Here is a 19,464-nt window from a genome sequence, read left to right on the forward strand (position 1 = left end):
TATCTAAAGGATTGTTAAATCAATCAGTTATAGAGAATTAAATGGGTTCAAGTTAAAAAGGAATATGCCGTATACATTATCGAAATAGAACTATGACGTGGAGTCAAAAAATATTGTGCCTGTTACAGTCTCTGAATGAACGCACACAGTTAATAAAGAATATGCCGTATACATTATCGAAATAGAAATATGACGTGGTGTCAAAAAATACTGTGCCTGTTGCAGTCTCTGAATGAACGCGCACACACACCTGATGAATTTGTATTGTTTTATTAACAAGTTTATAATACATATATATTGCATATATGAATTGAACGACTGTACAGTACAAATTTTTGTTCACAGTTTGATATGACAAAGTGTCGTTTCTGCGTTCCCATCAGACTACCAAAGTAGAAACAGTGAAAGTACATGAAACATTCACATCTTTTATTAAGAATGAAAAAATATTTCCGTACATTACAAAAATATACCAACGCATGCTAGAAACCTATAATTACCCATTCAGTCTTATCCAGCTTATAAAATATATATTACAATTTAATAAACTTTCTGCATAGTTCATACATTTGAAAACTAAATATTATAGCCCTGCTAAAGATGTAGGTATATTTCAAGAGATGCTAAGCAGGTAGATTATTTTGACCCTCTAACATTATTCAAATTCAATGTGTATAAATATAAAAGTGCTAGGATTTGTAGAACATAAGGCATATTTGTAGCTCTGTCCTAGGGAAAAGATACAACATGGCACTGTGATTTTGAATGGATCAATATGTAACCGATAAATAATTAAATATGACAGGTCTGAGAGTAGATGTGGATACTTTGACAAATGACGTGATTCAACAATAGTCAGTGGAGATTGTGTATTTTTATTTTCAAAACAAATCTATTGAGTGATTCCAGCCGAACAATTCAAGGGTTAATGGTCAGACTTTTTGTAAGCTGTGACATTCATTAAGTGCTCATGAGTTCCAAATTGACACAATTAGTCCTGGCTAATTACTTGCAGTTACCCATAAGAAATCATATTGCACAGGCTGGTAATCTCTACACCTGATGCGGTCCACACATCGAAGTTCATGCTAAAGACCAAATTGAGATACATTCGACACAATGTCCATTGTATGCTCCTCCATGCCTTCTGTGTGGTTTTCAGGTTGGTTTGCCTATGGACTTGCTACAAGAAATCAAATAGTGCTCATCAAAGAAACAAGCAGGGTTGCAGCTATAGAGTTACCGGCCCTTTTCTGACGCGACCAATTACAGCAGTTACCAGTCCCACTGGAGTTATAGTAACACCACACACCTTTTCACTATAACAAGAGATTTTAGCTCCTCTAAACACCCAAAATCTGGGGGAAATAAGGAATTACTGGGTCCTGGAATTATTGATATTCCCTGTAATTCATCATTTTTAAGTAAATCCTCAAGGAACAACTATAAAAGTTCAAACTCATAAAGGGCCAAAATGTCCCCACTACTGAATTTACTAGTACCCTTGGTATTGGTACCTCCAGAAATGGGGAAATACTGGCCCATTTTCCAGACCACTGTTCATGAAGGCCTAAGTCCGCAAAACTGCCCGTCTTCTTTTTGTTCCAGCCATGGTCCTGTCTTTATTTCAAATCTTACCACATCTACATTTCAGAACATGTGTAAGTACTTTTAACTGCCACGAGTTAAACTGAATGATTCACGAAGCATAGTATTACCAAACCTCCAATTAGAGAGCTTTCCCAAAGAATAAACTAGCAGCAACACCAGAGCCACCAGATTATCAGAGACAATACTATAGAATAAGAATGACTAGTTGTATAAAGTTCAGATCAAATAGAATTGCCTTTCGAAACATCGAACAATTATCACCCAACTCAATGAATTCTCAGACAGCGCCTAGAGACCCTCACGGGTGAAGCAGCCACGCACTACAAATCCTGATTGATCGATTGATTGATTGAATGATGCTCATTTAACTGGCCTTGGAAGGTAACAAATCTGAAAGGAGATTCTAATGTGTGACATGCAGCCGACTGACCCCTCTCGCCTGCTTCAAAGTGCACCAAAGAACAGTCGATAGAAAGCTTGACTCTAGGGCATCATTCTGCCTTGATACCTAGGCAATGGTGGTTGAGAATTCACAAAGTGTTAAATGTAGATCATTAATCATGCTATTGATTACGCCAAGCAATCTAAAGGTGACTTTAGAAACCAATTGCACTGCAAACTGGTTGATGTACCTGTGTGTTACACAAACTAAAGTGAATGTAGGCCCATACTGTTGTCCATTCAGCATAGTCTGTCCGGCTGTTTAAGGAGAAGAATGCCTTTATGGGTTTAAGCTGGCTCTTCTACTAAAGGTTAAGGTGGCAGATCCGGGCCTTAGCACTGACCTTTACTGTTGCATTTGACTAATAAATCTGCAAGGAGCTGGGAACAGACCAATGAATAAAAATACAGAAACCAGACCCTTTAAGATGGACATGTTGCAAAAGGGCTATTATCCAATTTACCAAGCCAGAATTAGATTCTGAGAAATACATTTGAACCAAGCATTCAAGATACACCTACAACTACAAGGTTTCATGACTGGGCATCATAATGACTTCCTTCAGTCAGTGCTTCTTCCGTTTTTAAGAGATGTAAATAACAGGTACTGCTAGTGTACGCGGATTACTGGAACTCAATTTGCCAACAGTGAAAGGACAGAAGGCTTCTTCAGCCATGCCTGGATTGAAACCTGTAGCCTGCAGATCAAACCAAGAGGTCAGCAGTGGGCATCTGTCTCCCTGATCCATACGGCAGGTTTGAGGACTTGGCAGTGAGTCCCAGCCTCGGGTACCCTTTCAGATGAGTGAACAGCTTTGCTCTTTTGTTGTCCCAATTACAATTAGCAGTTTGAAGCATACTGCAGCAGGATCTCAAACCAGATGAAGTAAGTCAGGTCATACAAAACCTGGAATTCACAACTAAGACACAGAAACTTCCCTCTCAACAACTCATGTACACAAAAGACTTGGGCGAGTGGAAATGAACAGGTACCGATTTGCAAAGTAACAACCCTCAAAACAAAGCCATGTGACAGGACGCACCAGGGATGCGTGATCAGTCTGACAGCATTGCCTCAGTGAACAGTACAGCCGACTAGTAAATATGCACATGTATTCTTATTGATTCGTACGTCGTAACTACTCCAAGGGAATTTTGAAATCAATTATTTATGACCGATTGAGATTATCCGATGTTTCTTGTTCTTTTGATCAGGCCTCATCATTCAACAAAGAGAAGAACTCATTACAAGATTGGTAATTATATCCCCCGCTCACTTGTGAGGTGAAACTCAATAGTGATGAGATAAAAATAAAAACACAAATGATGGACTAAAACTACAACTAACCCTAGTAAAGTTTAGCAGCACAGCCAAGTTATTGTTAAATCTCACAGATCACAATAGATTTTCTGGAAGTTCAAAGTTGCGTAAGACTATAAAAACAAAGTCCCACACTACGCAGAAATTGTGGTTTGGAAACTTGTTTTCACTCATTGCTACATTAGACCATTTACATCCCATATTTCAATATGGCGGACATTGTTGGTCTGAAGCAAACAAGTGCATCTGGAAATGTATTATGCTCAAATGTTAGTGAATAGGTAAATGTCGGGAACACATAAAAGTCATTCTTATACACAGCCATCATGTCTTTGTGAGAATAACATTGCTGAGTGATAATGGCAAGTCACTCGTGTGGATTTTGTGGCGGATCGGAGAACAACATTTAGGAGAAACACTGTGTAATGTTGACTCTAAAGTGTTATAAATTCTTTCGTTGGGACGGATATAAACTTAATAAAAGATGAAATATCTTTATGATGGTTCACCCAGCATGATGAGGCAGTGCATAACATTTTACAATCAGACCCACTTAGGATGAGTTTTTCTCCTGCAACAGATTCAGTCATTGTTTGGCATTTGGGTCACACCCAAGGGCAGTGTTTAAAGAGAAACTGGAAATGGGTGTGACTGCAACATTAACTTCAGATTATATGTGCAACTTCTGAAGAACACAAACATGCTGCTCACAAGAGTGACACATTTCAGGAGGAGGCAGTCCTTCCCCTCTCAATGGATCAGTCATTCTTTTGATTAGGCCAGTAATTGCACTTGTTAGGGGGGGGGGTACAGGCACTTAGTTCATTCAGAATTACATCTACTGGAGTAGCACAGGACAGGCTCTTCGTGAGAGTAGACTTCCACTTTTTTTAATGTAGCGTCTCACGGTGAAAGGCTGTCAATGTACACACTGCATTATTTGTGTAACGTAACCAAATTATCACAGTACAAAATGATACCATGCAATGGTAACAGCCAACGTATGGAGGGAAACATCGTGTTTGTTCGTTTTATTCATAAATCACAAATTTTTTCCAGTATCCGCTTTACACACACACATACACAAAGAGAGTGTTCATTCCTTTGGATGCCACCATAGCTGTCAACAAGGGGGATGTTATGAGCGATCTGGCGCCGGCCTGCTGGAATGCCGTCTTTATGCTATATGGTGCCTCTTTGATGTACCAGAAATGCCCCATGTTTGTTTATTTGTAGAAGAGGCCATTGTCACTCACTTTGTTTAAAATAGGCACTTTCACATACCAGTTACGTACAGAGTGTCTGGTTGGTTAGTAGATCCTCGTTAGGAAAATGTATTTTGGCGCCAAATGATTTCTTAGAAAATAGTGATACTAGTTCTCTGTGCTTCAATATGAACCCGATGAAACTGCCTCACCTTGGTTTGGGAGGACCTGGCTTGGAAGTTCAGGCTGGACTGTTTCCATGAGGAGCAGGGTCAAGAATGATTTGCATATGGCTGGGTCTTAACTGGTGTGGCATGGTGAGCAATAGATATCTTGACTGGGTCTGGGGTGAATGTATGATTTATTCGGCATTCCGTCCAGCATTTGTTTGCGCAGCACCCTGGTTTGTGGCACTTCTCAGAGGAGGGCAAGTGAAAAACCATTTTGACACCTGCCAAAGCTCCAGCTACAGATACTATTGTTTTCCGACAGCAAAAGATTGTGGGCCTTGAGAATTACACGAGCTGTTCCTCAGGTAGGAAACTCCATTGCTTTGGGTGGCCTTGATGGTTGGGATGGTAGCTCCCCTCCTCCCCACCAAACAGCACCACCATTAGGCCAGGGCAAGCAACATCACAAAACGTATTGTTTTAACCACTCCTAGATAAGCAACTGCCTAAGAACCATCTGTCCATTGCACCGCTCAGATATACGATGGGTTTAAATCCATCACAGGCCATAGGTTAGAAAGTCTGTGGCAAGAATTAGCAGTCTACATATTGTGTGCATTTAAATACATGTACAGGTTAATTAAAATAGACTACTTACATCAGAAAATGTGTTGTACATACAAAGCAGTAAAGTGTTATTGTACAAGGTCCCTCGTTCACTGAGGTACACTCCAGGGAGGAACTGCTTAGCAACCCTCAAAAAAATGTTCACATTCATTAGGTCTGACCCGTGGTATGAGCAATGAGGGGTAATAATTATTACTGACCATACGGAATTATCTCATTGGCATCCAAACTCTGGAATTCAGGCCAGCTGAATCCACCACTTGTATAAAAAACATAAGAGAGTTTTGGGGATGATGCGGGGTCCTCACACAAGCATGTGCCGCTTTCTGTGGAGGGCAAGGTGGTCAGAACGAGAGAAGCTGCGGTCACAGTCCGGGCATTGGAAGGGTTTTATCCCGGTATGTTTCCGGAAATGCCGCGTTAGTTCATCAGAACGTGCAAATTTCCACGTGCATCCGTCCCACGTGCACTGGTAGGGCTTCTCCCCTGTAAAGAAAGAACATACAAAACATGATTACAATGCTAAAATATTTTACGATTCTAATTAATAAGATTTAGAAACACTGAAAAAAGAGTCTGTACAGTGCTGGAGATTGTGACGTCATGGCTTGCAGTATAAACGTGTATTTTCAAATAATATTAGGGTTCTGGAACTACAGTAATGCACAGACAACAAGGACTCCTAAATCGAAACTTTGTCTCTTTTTTGGTGACGGGCAATATGAAACACAATAGCATTTCATGAAATAGAGTCATTAATTTCTGCAAATCATCTGTAAAATTACAGTATCTGTGTAAAAGTCTACATTTTAAAGGCCTGTAGAAACAGCTTTGAACTATCTGTCCAGAGGGCAAAATGGGGTTAAACCTACTGCATTGGTAAGCGAGACAACACTTAAGCAATAACCTGCACTATATTTTTTCTGAACCTGAATTTGAATCCCAAAGGGAAATATCCTACCTGATTTTTTTGAACAGGGACTAGCATTATGCCAGCCTTAATCAACATCTATGGAATTGCCTCCGAGATGGATCATTTAAAACACAGAAATGTGAAAAAACATTTTGCGTTTTGTTTTTAAATGGACAACTTTCGAAAAAAGCTGGCAAGGAAAAAAAAGTGTCTCAGGGAGTGAAAGGGAATAATCACTCTGGTACAAAAGAATTGGCTAGAGAAACGTGAAAATAAAACTTACACAAATTAAACTGGAATTAAATCAGAAATTCTCACTGGGAGGAAAATAGAATTAGATGAACCCAAACGTGTAAATAAGAATGTGACAATTATTGAAATCAAACTAAATGACAGACTGAAACTCAAATGGAAATCGAAATGCACACTAGGATAATCAACCTGGTATAAATCATGGAATTCTGACTGGGGCAAAAAAGGAAAATCAGGCGTGGGGATGCCATCCAAATAGTGGTAAACGCAGGAAATCAGATGTTTCATTTGAAGGGCTCTATAGACCGGGCTTGGACCAAGTTGTTTAACTTGTTAAAGCTGTGCTCTACAATGTATGGACTACTTTTCAAATATCTGTTATGGAGTCAGTGCAAACACTAGGAACCACTCCATCAATGCTTTTGGCGTCCACAGCAGCCGCGGCCCGTGGAGGGAGTTCCGTGGGGCGGTAAGGCGGGGCGGGGGAGGTTCTAAAAACCGGAATATGGATAATTGCAGGTAAGTAAACAATTAAATAAATAAAACGAATTTTGTAGCACGCGCTGCATCGCAAAATGCGATGCAGTGCGCGCTACGAAATTCATTTTATTTATTTAATTGTTTACTTACCTGTAATTATCCATATTCCGGTTTTTGGAACCCCCCCACTCTGCCCCTCCCCCGCCTTACCGCCCCACGGAACTCCCTCCACGGGCCGCGGCTGGTCCACAGTACTGATGGACTACTCGAACCAAGTAACCAGAACTGGATCAACTTGGCAAGCTGCTCGAAAATGGGTAAATAACAGACAAGAGACATCTGTAGAGAAAGGTTTAAACTAACTATGCTAGACAGTTTGGGCCCGATTCACAGAATTAACTTAACACAAAATCCTAAACTTACTACTTTTGGTATTCACGGAATGTACTTACTACTTATGGTATTCGCAGAATGGATTTACGACTACTAACTTTACGTCCACACTCGGGCCGGAGATTCCGGCCCGGAGGCGGAGCTTCCGGCCAGTGGCGGAGATTTAGCCATGGCCGAAATCTCCACCTCCGGGCCAGAAGCTCCGCCTCCGGGTCAGAATTTCCGGCCCGAGTAGTAAATGCATTCTGTGAATACCAAAAGTAGTAAGTGCATTCTGTGAATACCAAAAGTAGTAAGTTTAGGATTTTGTCTTAAGTTAATTCTGTGAATTAGGCCCTTTCAGTCTAACAGTATTACTGCACTTGGTGGACAACAAAGAAGTGCAGGAGAGGGCATCTACAGATAAGACGCCAATCAAACTTGTTTTCGTAAATATCAAATTACAAAAGGTATATTCAGATTACATGTGCAACTGAGAAAGCTATAATCTCTGAACAAGCTTATCTATATGAACAACTGGGAGAAACGACCTAAACAGGGAAATTGCCAAGGATGACTGAAATAGAGAGCAGCTAAGTCACCCATATGCTCTCAATATCGACAAATTGCTTCCAAAGATACTCACAAGATGGTATTATACTAGTTTAGGCTGAGGCCAGTTTTTATGCGTGATGGGAGGGCTGTAGTGTTCTGACTTAGTCTGTATTTGCCATCTTTCCTATGGCCTCCGATTCCTGCTTCATCAGGTCATATGCATTCATCCAACTGTCAGGGATTAAAGGGATTATCGCTGTAATTATCCTCCCGGTCATCTCCCTTGTCACTGTACAAGAAGTACTCCCAACAATATTCGAAGACCTGGGGAATATGGAATGCAGACTTGTGCTGGAAACTGTACTGGCAGGCTGCATGCAAGACTGCTGACGTTCTTTCGGTCCCATCTTTGTGTCTCAACTGATTTGGAGTACGAGACCTTCCCTAGCCAAGATGGCCGAGGTGTATCACTCTTGGCCAATCACAACAGTAAAGAAACAGCTCAAATCAAAACATCTTTGCTTGACAAGTGTGTGCCTTTGTATCCTCCTTAGCTGTGGTAGAAGTTTGCAGCTGGGTTCCCTATATGTAAGCATTTGTTGTTTTTGGATGTTCCTTCTAATTCCCTCTCTGCTTATCTCCTGAACCCTTCTTCCTGTTCCACTTACTCCAGTTTCTGTTGCCCTGTTCCATCCTGGTTCACCTCTTTTGGGTCTGCTACAGAGGTACTCTTACTTGCACTGTCGGAAACATTCCTCCTCTAACCTACAGTGTTGAGTACATATTTATATACACTTATTTGCAAATTGCTAAGGTACCAGATCTTCATACTAAATTTACTGTGTTCTGAATGAGTTTAGTGACTTGCCTCGAGGGAACACTGGTTCCTTTACTAAGGGATTGTGCTTAAGGGGAGGCACAAGGAGTGAGCCTTGGCACCCATCATACCTTGACCATAAATATAAGATTGCAGAAAACGCACCATCCTTGCAGATTTTTCACGGTAGTTAACTTAAATGTCCAGCAATCCTGGTTCCATAAATCGGAGACTGCCATTTGCACCTGTATATAACCATTTTAATGCTCCAAATTTTAACTTAGATGCGGAAAAGTGCTGTGACTCAAGAAAATAAACTGGGATAAGAGGTAGAAACGAGAGTATGACGATAGATGTAATATTGAATGATAAACATGGAAATTAAACGGTGGGAAACAATAGACACATAATGGATTAAAAAATAGACAGCAGAAAAGAACAAAAAGGGGAACCGCATCTAGGGTGACAGTAAATAAATTCAGTTTTTATAGTAATAAATTCCAGAACAGAGTATAACTCATGGCTTACATGCCCAAGATAGGCTTACATTTATGCGTGAGTATGACAAAAGCAATGTCTTGATTGGAGAATGATCTTCACGTACCAGTATGTGTTCTCCGGTGCGCCTTCAGGTGGGAGCTTTTAGTGTACACTTTATTACAACCATCATAATCACACCTGTGTATCCGACGTTTTCTTTGCGTGTCTGGAGATTCTGCTGGAGCTGGCCTCTTCCCTGTCTGAACTATCACCGAAGGATGATTCCTGGAGAATTCAAGTGTACAATTAAAGGAATGTTCATGTTCAGATAGTAAGAAAAAAAATGTGTAATACAAGCAGTAACAATAGTGTACAGCAACTCATGTGAATGAAGATATTCTGCTACTTGCTTAAATAGATGATTAAGTGTCTCAATTCAGAGTTGCATAGATACCACACAGACCTAAGCCTTAAGCCCATGTTCCTGTATGCTGGAAGATCGCAGATGCTCCCTAGAGTCAAGCACGGTTTTTCCTCCCCCTCTATAATTGTTTTATAAGCTTGGAGTTAGGACAGAAAACTAAACCACTTGTGTACTATCTGGGAGTGGGTTTGTCTAGATTTAGGAATTAAGACACAGATAAAATTTTGTATGGAAATTTTCCTTGAAGGTAGAGAATTTTGAGTATTTCTTGTTTTTGTTGCAGCCTCTTTTTACATGGGACAGTAAACTGCATATTTTCATCTGGCTAACCAGGCAGTGTTGGACCATTCATGTTACTAGTAATAGTTCTTGCTATTACCTCAGGGCACTCATTTGTTCCCAATCTCTAACTGTAATATGCTTATATTTTTTCTGGAATGCCTACCAGCTGTCAGTTGCAGAGGACCACTACAGTTTCCAAAAATTAGTTCGCACACAAATAAATGCATTTTTTTATTTACCACTCCAAGTGGTGTCTGCTATCTTCGAACGGCAAGTAAAAATAAATAATAACAAAAAATGAGGCTCCCAAATTGTTTGTGCACGCACACGTGTGGTGACATGTACACATGTAAATGTCACGCCACTGCAGCATCATGATACATATCTTTTTTATTTTGATGATGCTTGAACGGCATAGGCAAAAACATTCTTGCAAATCCATTCGGCAGAAAAGGCGAGGCCTATTGGCTTTGCCAATGTTTTGTGTGAGAGCTGGCGATTTAAAGTGTATCTGAGGACGCGCAGAACTGCGCTTCCCGTCAGTGTTAGGTTGCGTGAAACTGGGAATGATGAAATATACATTTGTGGGGCACCAAAAATACGGATCCAACCATACATGGTAAGCGGACCTTTGAAACCAGGAAAGGAATATTAAGAAACTGTCGGGGCCTCCAAGCGTCTTTCGCCACACTAACTAACTGAGCTGACTAACCAAGGCCCATCTTTCAAACGCCAAAGATTCCTCCCGGAAAGCACGCGTCACTTGCGGCGAGGTTTCAGCCTGGTGTATTTTCCTCGTGGAGTTACTAAGGTCAGACCTCCGTTGCCCCGGTGCGCGCGCGCACCATTTCAGGCGCTTGGCCAGTGCAGCCGGCTTTCTGGCCTCCTGCTTACGTGTGCGGTATTTCTCAAAACCGAGGGTAATTTAAAACAGGTTTGGGTCTCTTCTGACAATCATCATAACTTTATCCTTACACAGCGCAGCTTAGAGGCGGTATTGTTCCTGCCACTCCTTGAGAGAGCGTAATTAAGAGTTTCCTGTTGTTTGCTGCTTGGGGCGGGCGCGGCCTCCCTGCACCGCTGACGTCAACGTCTAAAAGTAGCGCTCGGCGGAGGGGCACGCCCGCACGACGCCCGACGTTGGCACTCCACCCGCACAAACAACAGCGGCTTCTGCTCGCCCCATAGGTACACACGATAAAGGTGTCGGCGCCCCGCCGCGCCCAAAGTCATAAAGACGGCAGCAAGCCTGGCAAAAACCAAGGGCCTCACGTCTTGCCTCAGAATCTGCTTCATTTAACTTCGTTTATTGCCAGCCGTATTTTGCAGTTTTCAGTTGTTGGTGCGTGCTCCGCTATCTTAACAGCTTCGTTATCCTCATAAGAAATGCTTTTTGTAGTGTACTTTTTACCCACGGCTCTGATGTGGGATCAAGGGGTCGGTGTTTTGAGGAATATACTGTGTTAAAAACACAGCAGGTTTCTTCCATGTTCACTAATATGGAACACTTAAGGCACCCATCAGAACAGGACTTGCAACGCATATAAATAATCTATCAACATCTCAACTGCTGCGATAACATTCCTGCCTCACAGAGCAAACTCCAAACAAGTTTACCCGTTGAGACACAAGAAAGTGTGCTTACTTTCACGTTATCCATGACTTCCCATATTTAGAATTATGCCATGAGCTTAATTTCTCGGGTTTATTATATTTCTTTTGATGCAGCATTCAATTGTTAACTATTTTCCTGAATCACAAATTATTATATAAATATAACAAACCTCCTTTGCATGTCCTCTTTTTTTTCTTCTATATGCAACTGAAAACTTAATTCTTAGCTCAAACCAAATCGTGCTTTAATTTTGCTCCATTTTCATAAATACTTTCCTCCTCTCACTGTACCCTGTGGTTTAGGAAGTGTTTTTTGGAAGCTAAGTTCAGAAAATGAAGACATTTTTTATTCTCCAAAAGGAAATACCATTTAGTCCGTGCCTTGCCCTCTACTAAGGTCAACATGAGTGGGACCCGTTGGCATCTGAACTACGACATTACCCAAGCAGACCTAGAAATCGTGGTTCCTCAGCATACCACAAGGTTAGTCCAATTAAATTTCTCATCTGTTTGGGTATGATACTGAATTGTACATGTGTTCAATTGATGACACTGTCAAAATACTAGCTAATGTTCGGTGTGTATGTCAAAACAACATTAGTGGCACAGCGCAACAAACGTTCACCCACTCCCTGTTGCAGGCTGTGACAAGGCACCCAAGATATTCCTGCTGCCCAATGGAGGCGCCTTCAGAGAAGAAGGGGAGCATCTAAACGTGATTTGCTCCACCCTCATAGTAGAGGCATCAGGAACCCACATTATGACCATAAAAGCCACTCTTCAGCAGGGCCGGACTGAGACTCTCCACCGGTCCTAGTAACGGGAGGGGAGGGGGGGTTAGCCGCTAAGCACTGCTCCCGCTATTCTTAAAGGGGGCCGATTTTGCAGTGCTGCAGAAAAACCGGGACCCTGTAAGAAAAGCGCCCCCATGCGGCCACAAAACCGGCCCACCCCTCCAGCCCACCAGGGAAATGTCCGGTGCCCGCTACGGCCAGTCCGGCCCTGCTCTTCAGATTTTCAACAAGAGCAGCAATTATAGCCATTTGAGATCAATAATGACAGCTATCGTCCAGCTCAATCATTATGGTGGCCAGTATTCAATGAAATGTTGAGTTTGTGCCATCAGCTTTAAATCATGTTACCAGCAGGTCACACTAAAAACTAACCAGTTTGATGTGTAGTTGGTGGGAGGTTTTCAGGAGTAGACCTAAACCATGGACTTGTATCTCTGCTCAACCTGGGGGAAGGAGGATTCTAGCACAGAATAGCTGAATATGGAAATCTCTACTAGTTGTACTGGTAAACAGTGATTTCTATCAAAATGTTGTAGAATGTCACAGTTGCAACCCCAGGCAACACTTCAGCGTTGCACCGGGGAGAAACAGAAGCTCAACAGAAAGTGGGGAGGGGAAAATGAAACAATGAGACAGAACAACATACTCTCTTGTTACGCTAGCTACTCCATTCTTTACATTTTCAGATGAATAATTTGCAAGTTTGTCACTATGTTTCAGCAGAAACTGGGTAGTGGGGAATCAGCAACGGCAGAGAAACGTAATGGTTCAAAGGTTGTGAAGGAATGCCACAAACAGATGACTACAGGTCTCATAAAAAGCAAACCTAACCTCAGCACCACCACTATTCCAGAAAGGGTGCAATAACGAAGAATTCAAAAATGAGGAAGCACATTTATGAAGAAGCGACTATGTTGAACACATATTCATGAAAAATACATTTGATGTTGCATTGAAAAGTCTATTCAGAAACCAAATTACCTCAATGACTAATGGCAACAAATTTAACCATAACCCTTACACTACTACCCCGTGCTCAAGTCAAATCTCAAGACCAATTCCTGCCAAACCCATAACCCCATGCAAAAACAACAGTTGATGGACAGAATGCAGAACAATGTCATACATTCACCCCAGTATAGAGGTCTGGGCCTAAATCCATCGGTTTTTTTCTCACCATGCCATCCCAGTTTGAACCCAGCATATGCAAATCAGTCTTGACCCTGTGCCTCGTGGGAACAGTCCAGCCCGAACTGCCAAGCCAGGTCCTCCCTGGACTGGAAACAAGCTTCCTAGGACCGGTTTCGGGGTTTCACCAGAAGGGTGCAGAGTCGCTTGACAGGATAAGACATTACAATCTCCAATTGTAATATGCTCCCATTTTGACACATAAGTGTCTTTAGTAGCAGTGGGTTAAGGATGTTGTATTATTCTGACCACAGTACATCAAGCTCAGTTAGGAGAAGTCATGTACAAGCTGCAAAGCAATGTTATTTGTTGAAGCTTTAGAGTCTGATTTTTAAGGGTTTGTCAAAATTCAATGTTTGCGTCAATTCCACTGAATATTGTTCTACACTGACATCCAATGTGTAACAACCCCTTTACATATGGAGCAATGTCAATGAGCAAATCAATAGACATAAAATCCGATGATGCATATGATCGGATTGGTGGGTTAGCACTTTCAGCATTATCCTTCGTCCCTCTGAAGAGATATATATTGTTTTAGTAAATCTAATCTAATTTAGTATAAAGGGATGATGCGGTATAATCAACCGCGGAGTCACCCCTCTCGAGTGCAAGCCAGCATCTCCTGTATAGTACAGCGTCTCCTGTTCAATACGCAGTTGATTATCCTGCATCATACTTGGTTTTACGTGATATTATATATCTATGCAGATGGAACCTTTATTTTGGATTCTGAGCCCTGAGGAAGTCAAGGGTTATTGCACCCAGAGACAAAACACGTGTTGGCTGATGTTTAATGATTCACCAATTAAAGAGAAGACTGAATACATTGACGACTGTTGGATTGACTTTGTGGACGTACAGTATTGCACCTGCTCAGAGTCCGTGTTCTCGTTTATTCGGTACACACAGACATGACCTCAATCACTGGGTTCCACACCCTTCCCAAGAGTGCAACACTGTGGCTGTTATTTGTTAATCTTTGCTGCACAGCTATACAAAAGTTTATATTATGACAAAACTATGCTCTTGCCTAACTGGTGTCAGCGATTACGTTAAATGGCGGGTTTCATATAGGTCACTAATTCTCTGATGGCAGAACATACCGCACATAAACTCTTACATAGATTTTGTCGCCAGTGATCTGCGGCTGTCAATTCAGTATGCCATTAGAAATGAAAGATACACTACAAACCAGATGTTTACATAGCAACTAAATTGCCCGGCTGAGGGACCTTCGTGTTTAAGTCACTCAATCCATTTTCTATTTGTTCATGTGGGTTTGCTGGCTTCTTCCATTCACTCTTCACACACTACAGTAACAGAACTCTTTTGGACTTGATTCAGGAACAAGTCTGCCCCTATGCACCCTCCAGCTTTATCTTCAGCACTGTGGTACAAGGCTACAAGCATCAAAACACAGTTGAAACAATGCATTTAAAAAAAACAAAAAAAAACCCACAGCTCGGGTGGAAAGTAAACACGTTATTGCTGAAAATGTTCATAGGAACTCTCCAACATTTAAGTCATCACTGTATACAACAGTAAAGGTCTAACCGTACAGCTTCAGAGTGCTGCGCTGGTGCCTAGGAGGCACCAAATGAAATCATCAACCAGTGGAGTTGTGAGCCAACTTACCAACCTAAAGGCCCAATGTCTTAAGTCACTTCTGTGGCTGCAAGCCCTGCGATTCACAAAATCACAGGGGTTGCAGCCGCAAAAAGACATTTTACAACTTACTGAACACGTTTGCGATTCAGAAAATTATTTCAGTTATGAAAGGTGTTTTGCGACTCATTCTGAACTGCAATCAGGAAGGGGCATAAAAATGTCATCCCTCCTAATTTCAATTTGATATGAGCTGTATCAATGAGCGCTCAGTTAAATATATTCATCAGGCAAAAAAGAACGGGCAGACGGTACATGAAGTGCAGAAAGCACATGCTTACTTTTGAAAACAAAACATTCCAAAGCTTTCTACGTCTGTTTTAAGTAGGACTTGAATTTGTAAATGGTTATGCTAATTTGTACAGTGCACTATCACCCGGGAGGGTATCTTGGCACTGAGCAGGTGTGAGTCTAGCAAACCTTAGGGCCTAGAGAGACTTGAAAAGCCAGGTCGTCAGCTTTTTGTGGAATTCAAAAAGTGAGGAGGAGGCTGTTATGTGTGGCGTCAGGTCATTCCATGCTTTAAGAGCGATGTAGGAGAAGGCTCGATGACCTGATCTGGTCTTCCATATGTGTGGGATGGGTGCAAGAAGGAGTCCAGAAGAGCGGAGGTGTCTGGAAGGTTTGTGAAAGCAGATGTAATTGTTGCAGGACATGCACATTTTCGTTTACTTACTCGTGAAGTATCAGTTTTGGAGGTGGGGTCATTCTTGGTGGTGACATTTGTTCTGGGTAGTGGTCATTCAGATGTTGTTCAAGCCCTGGTTCCACCTTAATTGTTTTCATCAACGACGTTTTCTCATACGCGTCCAACAAAGGCACTGGGTGCGAGAAGAAGAGTGCATGTGTTACTGTCTTACACCAAAAACACTCAGTCAGTTATGCCAAAACCTGTCCTTAGATAAGGGATGTTTTGTGTTAGTTAAATGTTTCACATGTCAATTAAACAAGGTATGTTACAATCCATTCAATTACTTATAATTTTAGAATAATGAGACAGGATCTATTTATCAGAGAGAAAAAAAATTAACAAAATAACTAGATATTTACTTTTACGTTATTTGTGCCAGCTAAAAAGAGTTTTTTCTTGAAATGTACAGATATACTGATCTGCTGTAAACGGCTTAAATGAGCGGCTAAGTTAAGAAGGAAGAACCCTCACCTTTGTTGCAATTTGGACCCTCCAAGTCCTCCGGAAGTATGGTAGGCAGCATGATTGGCTGTGAGAGATGGTGCGAGTACATAAAAGGCATTGACTGCACCACGACCGGCTGTAGCAGTGGAAGGACCCCACGGTTTCTAAACGCCTGCTGTGAAATAGATGCCAGCATCGGATTCAGTGACATGGGCATTGAGTATGGATGCAGAGCCGGTGGTGACGGCGCAAGCTTTTTAATGGGAGGACTGGGCGAGCACAGAGTCAATCCCGGCGAGTCTCTTTTGTTCAGGGATTGAAATTTCAAAGGGGAGGGCGAGCCTCCAGAGGAGTGTGGAGAACCTTGTTTGTTCACTGTGAGATCAACGGGCTCCATCTGCATTCCTCCGGGCAGTCCATCTGGCAGCGGATAAAAGTTACTATGCAACATGCTGTGCGGCATGGGGTAAATGACGCTGTACTGGTTGGCTTTCAGCTGATCCATGTAGCTGGCTTGGTAGGACTGTAAGTAAAAAGTAAGAGCATTAGAAATGAGAATAACAACAAAATAATTATATAAACCAATTTCACTATTGCTGGTAGGGAATGGCCAACTGGTCAGGATACCAGTTTATGACAAATTATTCTCTATGGTGGCATTTGCTTGGGGAGACAAAAAATGTGTAAATCCGCAACTTCCCCTGATCTCCAACTACTATTATCAGATGACAGTCCTAGAGTTCATGCTTAACATGTACTTTTTGGTCATGCTACTACAAAAGGGAGGTTTACTTGTCATTGCAAAGACCTTATTTTTTTCAATCTAATTTTGGAAACCAAAAAGCGTCTCGGTAACAGCTTTAGGATGGCTCAATTTGGAGTTTGTTCAGTAGATAAAGTAGACCTTAAAATGGACATACTGTTAATTTGGTTTGACACTTGGAAACTCCTGATACCTCCAGAAGAACCGACGCAGTGGCGTCCTGAAACATGCTGTTTCGGTGGGGCAACAGATCCAATTAACTGTCGATAGCTCCAATGGTTTGGAAATGTGCCACAAAAGATAAAAAGTATGGACCTTTTTTTAACAAAAACGTATACTTTTGTCTAAACTCTAAATAACTATGATTTTATAAAGTGATCTATAGCGACAAATGATTTGGTTCAACACTGCAGTGGAAGTGAAATAGTCCACAATCTTCCCTTTGGTGTAGAAGTGAAAGAGATATTAAATTATCTCTGGTTCCGTGGTATCCACCAGCACCTCGGTAGAAATATTGGTTTACCAGAAAATTAGGTTGTTGCAAACGAGGATTTAGTAATGGATGCTACGAGTTCACTGGCATTTCCATAATGCATCTTTAACAGGTGTTTTTTGTAACACATTATATTCAAGAAACTCATAAGTATGACATAGTGGTAATAAATAAAATAAATTTAGCAATACACTAAGCATATAATGTAAAGTTGACGTGCTTCAAAATAAAGGATCTTACGTCATTCCAGTAAACTCAATGATCACATGCATGTCTAACAAATAATTTATATATTTTGCATTTTTTTTATATTAATATTAGAAAAGTGGATGAAAGAATCCCTGAGTGCGGGCGGACACACACACACACACAAACAAACGTTAATCAAATTGCCTTGCTTTTCATAATTTATACTTTTCAGGCTTGGATATCACAGTCTAGATTTGTGTACCTGTACATATGTGCCCATTTACGATGGTCTGAAATACAACCTAAATTCCCTGATAAAGACCTGAAACAATCACAATGGCCGTGGACTTGTCCACTGACATCTGCTTGTTGATAGTGTCTTTCAGGCAGATTATGGCCATGAATGGAGAGCCTGTCACAACTGTAGGATATTACTTTCAGAAACTATGGTATCTTAGAATGCATCCCAATAAACTACAGGAAGCCTGCAGTACGATAATCACGAATTTCACTCCTCCAGATTAGTCTCGTCATATTGTCTCCCTCTCTCATAACCATGAAACTGGAAGAACAGCAGTGGCGAGTGGATCAATACTAACTCGCCATCTGCTTTTGGCAATACTTCTGCGAAATCAAATATCTCCTCCCAAAAGACGCCCACTAAGAGCCACTACCATTAAAAATGGGTGTGGTTGTCCTCTTTGGCTCACACAATGTCCCTCCATAAGTTGCCTCGGTCACTCAGGGTGAACATTTCTCCACAACTCAACTCACTTCATCTTGACAGACAGCATATGGCATTAAGGGACCATCCAAGATACCAACATAACGTGCACATTTCTGGGATGTCACATCTGTCTGAATTCACACTGAGTAAGTATTATGCAACTGTTAACTCATCCCTTAATGAGATTATTTGGCTAAATTCCCTTAAAAATGTCACTCATGCTCCTAACAATCAGCATGCTGTGGTATTTATTACATCAGTTGACCATATCTCTAAATCTTCAGTTGTTACAGGCTTAATGAAATAATGAAATACCAGCATTTGTAAAGCGCACAGCTACCTCCGGAAAGGTGTCCCGGCGCTGGGGGCCGTCGGGAAGATTAAACGAGCTATTGCCCAGAGTCGAATGGTGCTGGGCTAACCTGCTGCCGGCACCGAGGATCGAACCGTGAACCCTGTGATCCGGAGTCAGGCACCCTGGCCGCTGCGCCACCTTTAAGACAAAGCAGATGACCTAAAGCGACGACTCAACCACAGGCAGCAACCGTCCCACATTGCAAAGTAAGACTCAGCCTCTTCATTTTCACCAGTAACTATCCCAGTGCACCTAGAACGATAGATTTCTTCATTTTGGAGGTTCAACCCTTGCTGATTTGGATGTTCTATTGCTTTCATTTTCAAGTCTCTGAACTGATGTATGTGGCTATGGAACCCTCTGCTTATAGTCCATGACAGATTTATCCAAACTGCTATTCTTTGACGGTTCAGTGCAGGTGACTGCCAGGCCCCTATTATAAGACTCAGAGATGATAGTCAGCCAGGCCGCCTTCTGCGGCTAAGACACTGACACATGATAGTGCGATGTCTATGATTATGAACTGCAGGCTGCTGGTATGCTAATGGCACTCATCGGAGGCGCAACTAGAGCCAAATTTCGGGGGGG

At 41.7% G+C, this 19,464-nt stretch overlaps 1 protein-coding gene across 1 annotated transcript in view; it reads right to left on the minus strand.

Annotated features, from left to right (window-relative positions):
* Positions 1 to 254: 254 nt before the first annotated feature.
* Positions 255 to 19,464, minus strand: part of KLF3 (KLF transcription factor 3) — a 74,208-nt gene continuing 54,998 nt past the window's right edge. The window contains exons 3-6 of the mRNA XM_085642276.1: positions 16,377 to 16,872; positions 15,891 to 16,035; positions 9,369 to 9,529; positions 255 to 5,861 (exon numbers count right to left, since the gene is read on the minus strand). Coding sequence (XP_085498402.1) covers positions 5,680 to 5,861; positions 9,369 to 9,529; positions 15,891 to 16,035; positions 16,377 to 16,872 — 984 coding nt within the window. The 3' untranslated portion in view covers positions 255 to 5,679. The remainder of the gene's footprint in view (positions 5,862 to 9,368; positions 9,530 to 15,890; positions 16,036 to 16,376; positions 16,873 to 19,464) is intronic.

The sequence above is a fragment of the Triturus cristatus genome, chromosome 2_2 (assembly GCF_964204655.1).
Source record: "Triturus cristatus chromosome 2_2, aTriCri1.1, whole genome shotgun sequence".
In the NCBI taxonomy this organism is placed as follows: Eukaryota; Metazoa; Chordata; class Amphibia; order Caudata; family Salamandridae; genus Triturus; species Triturus cristatus.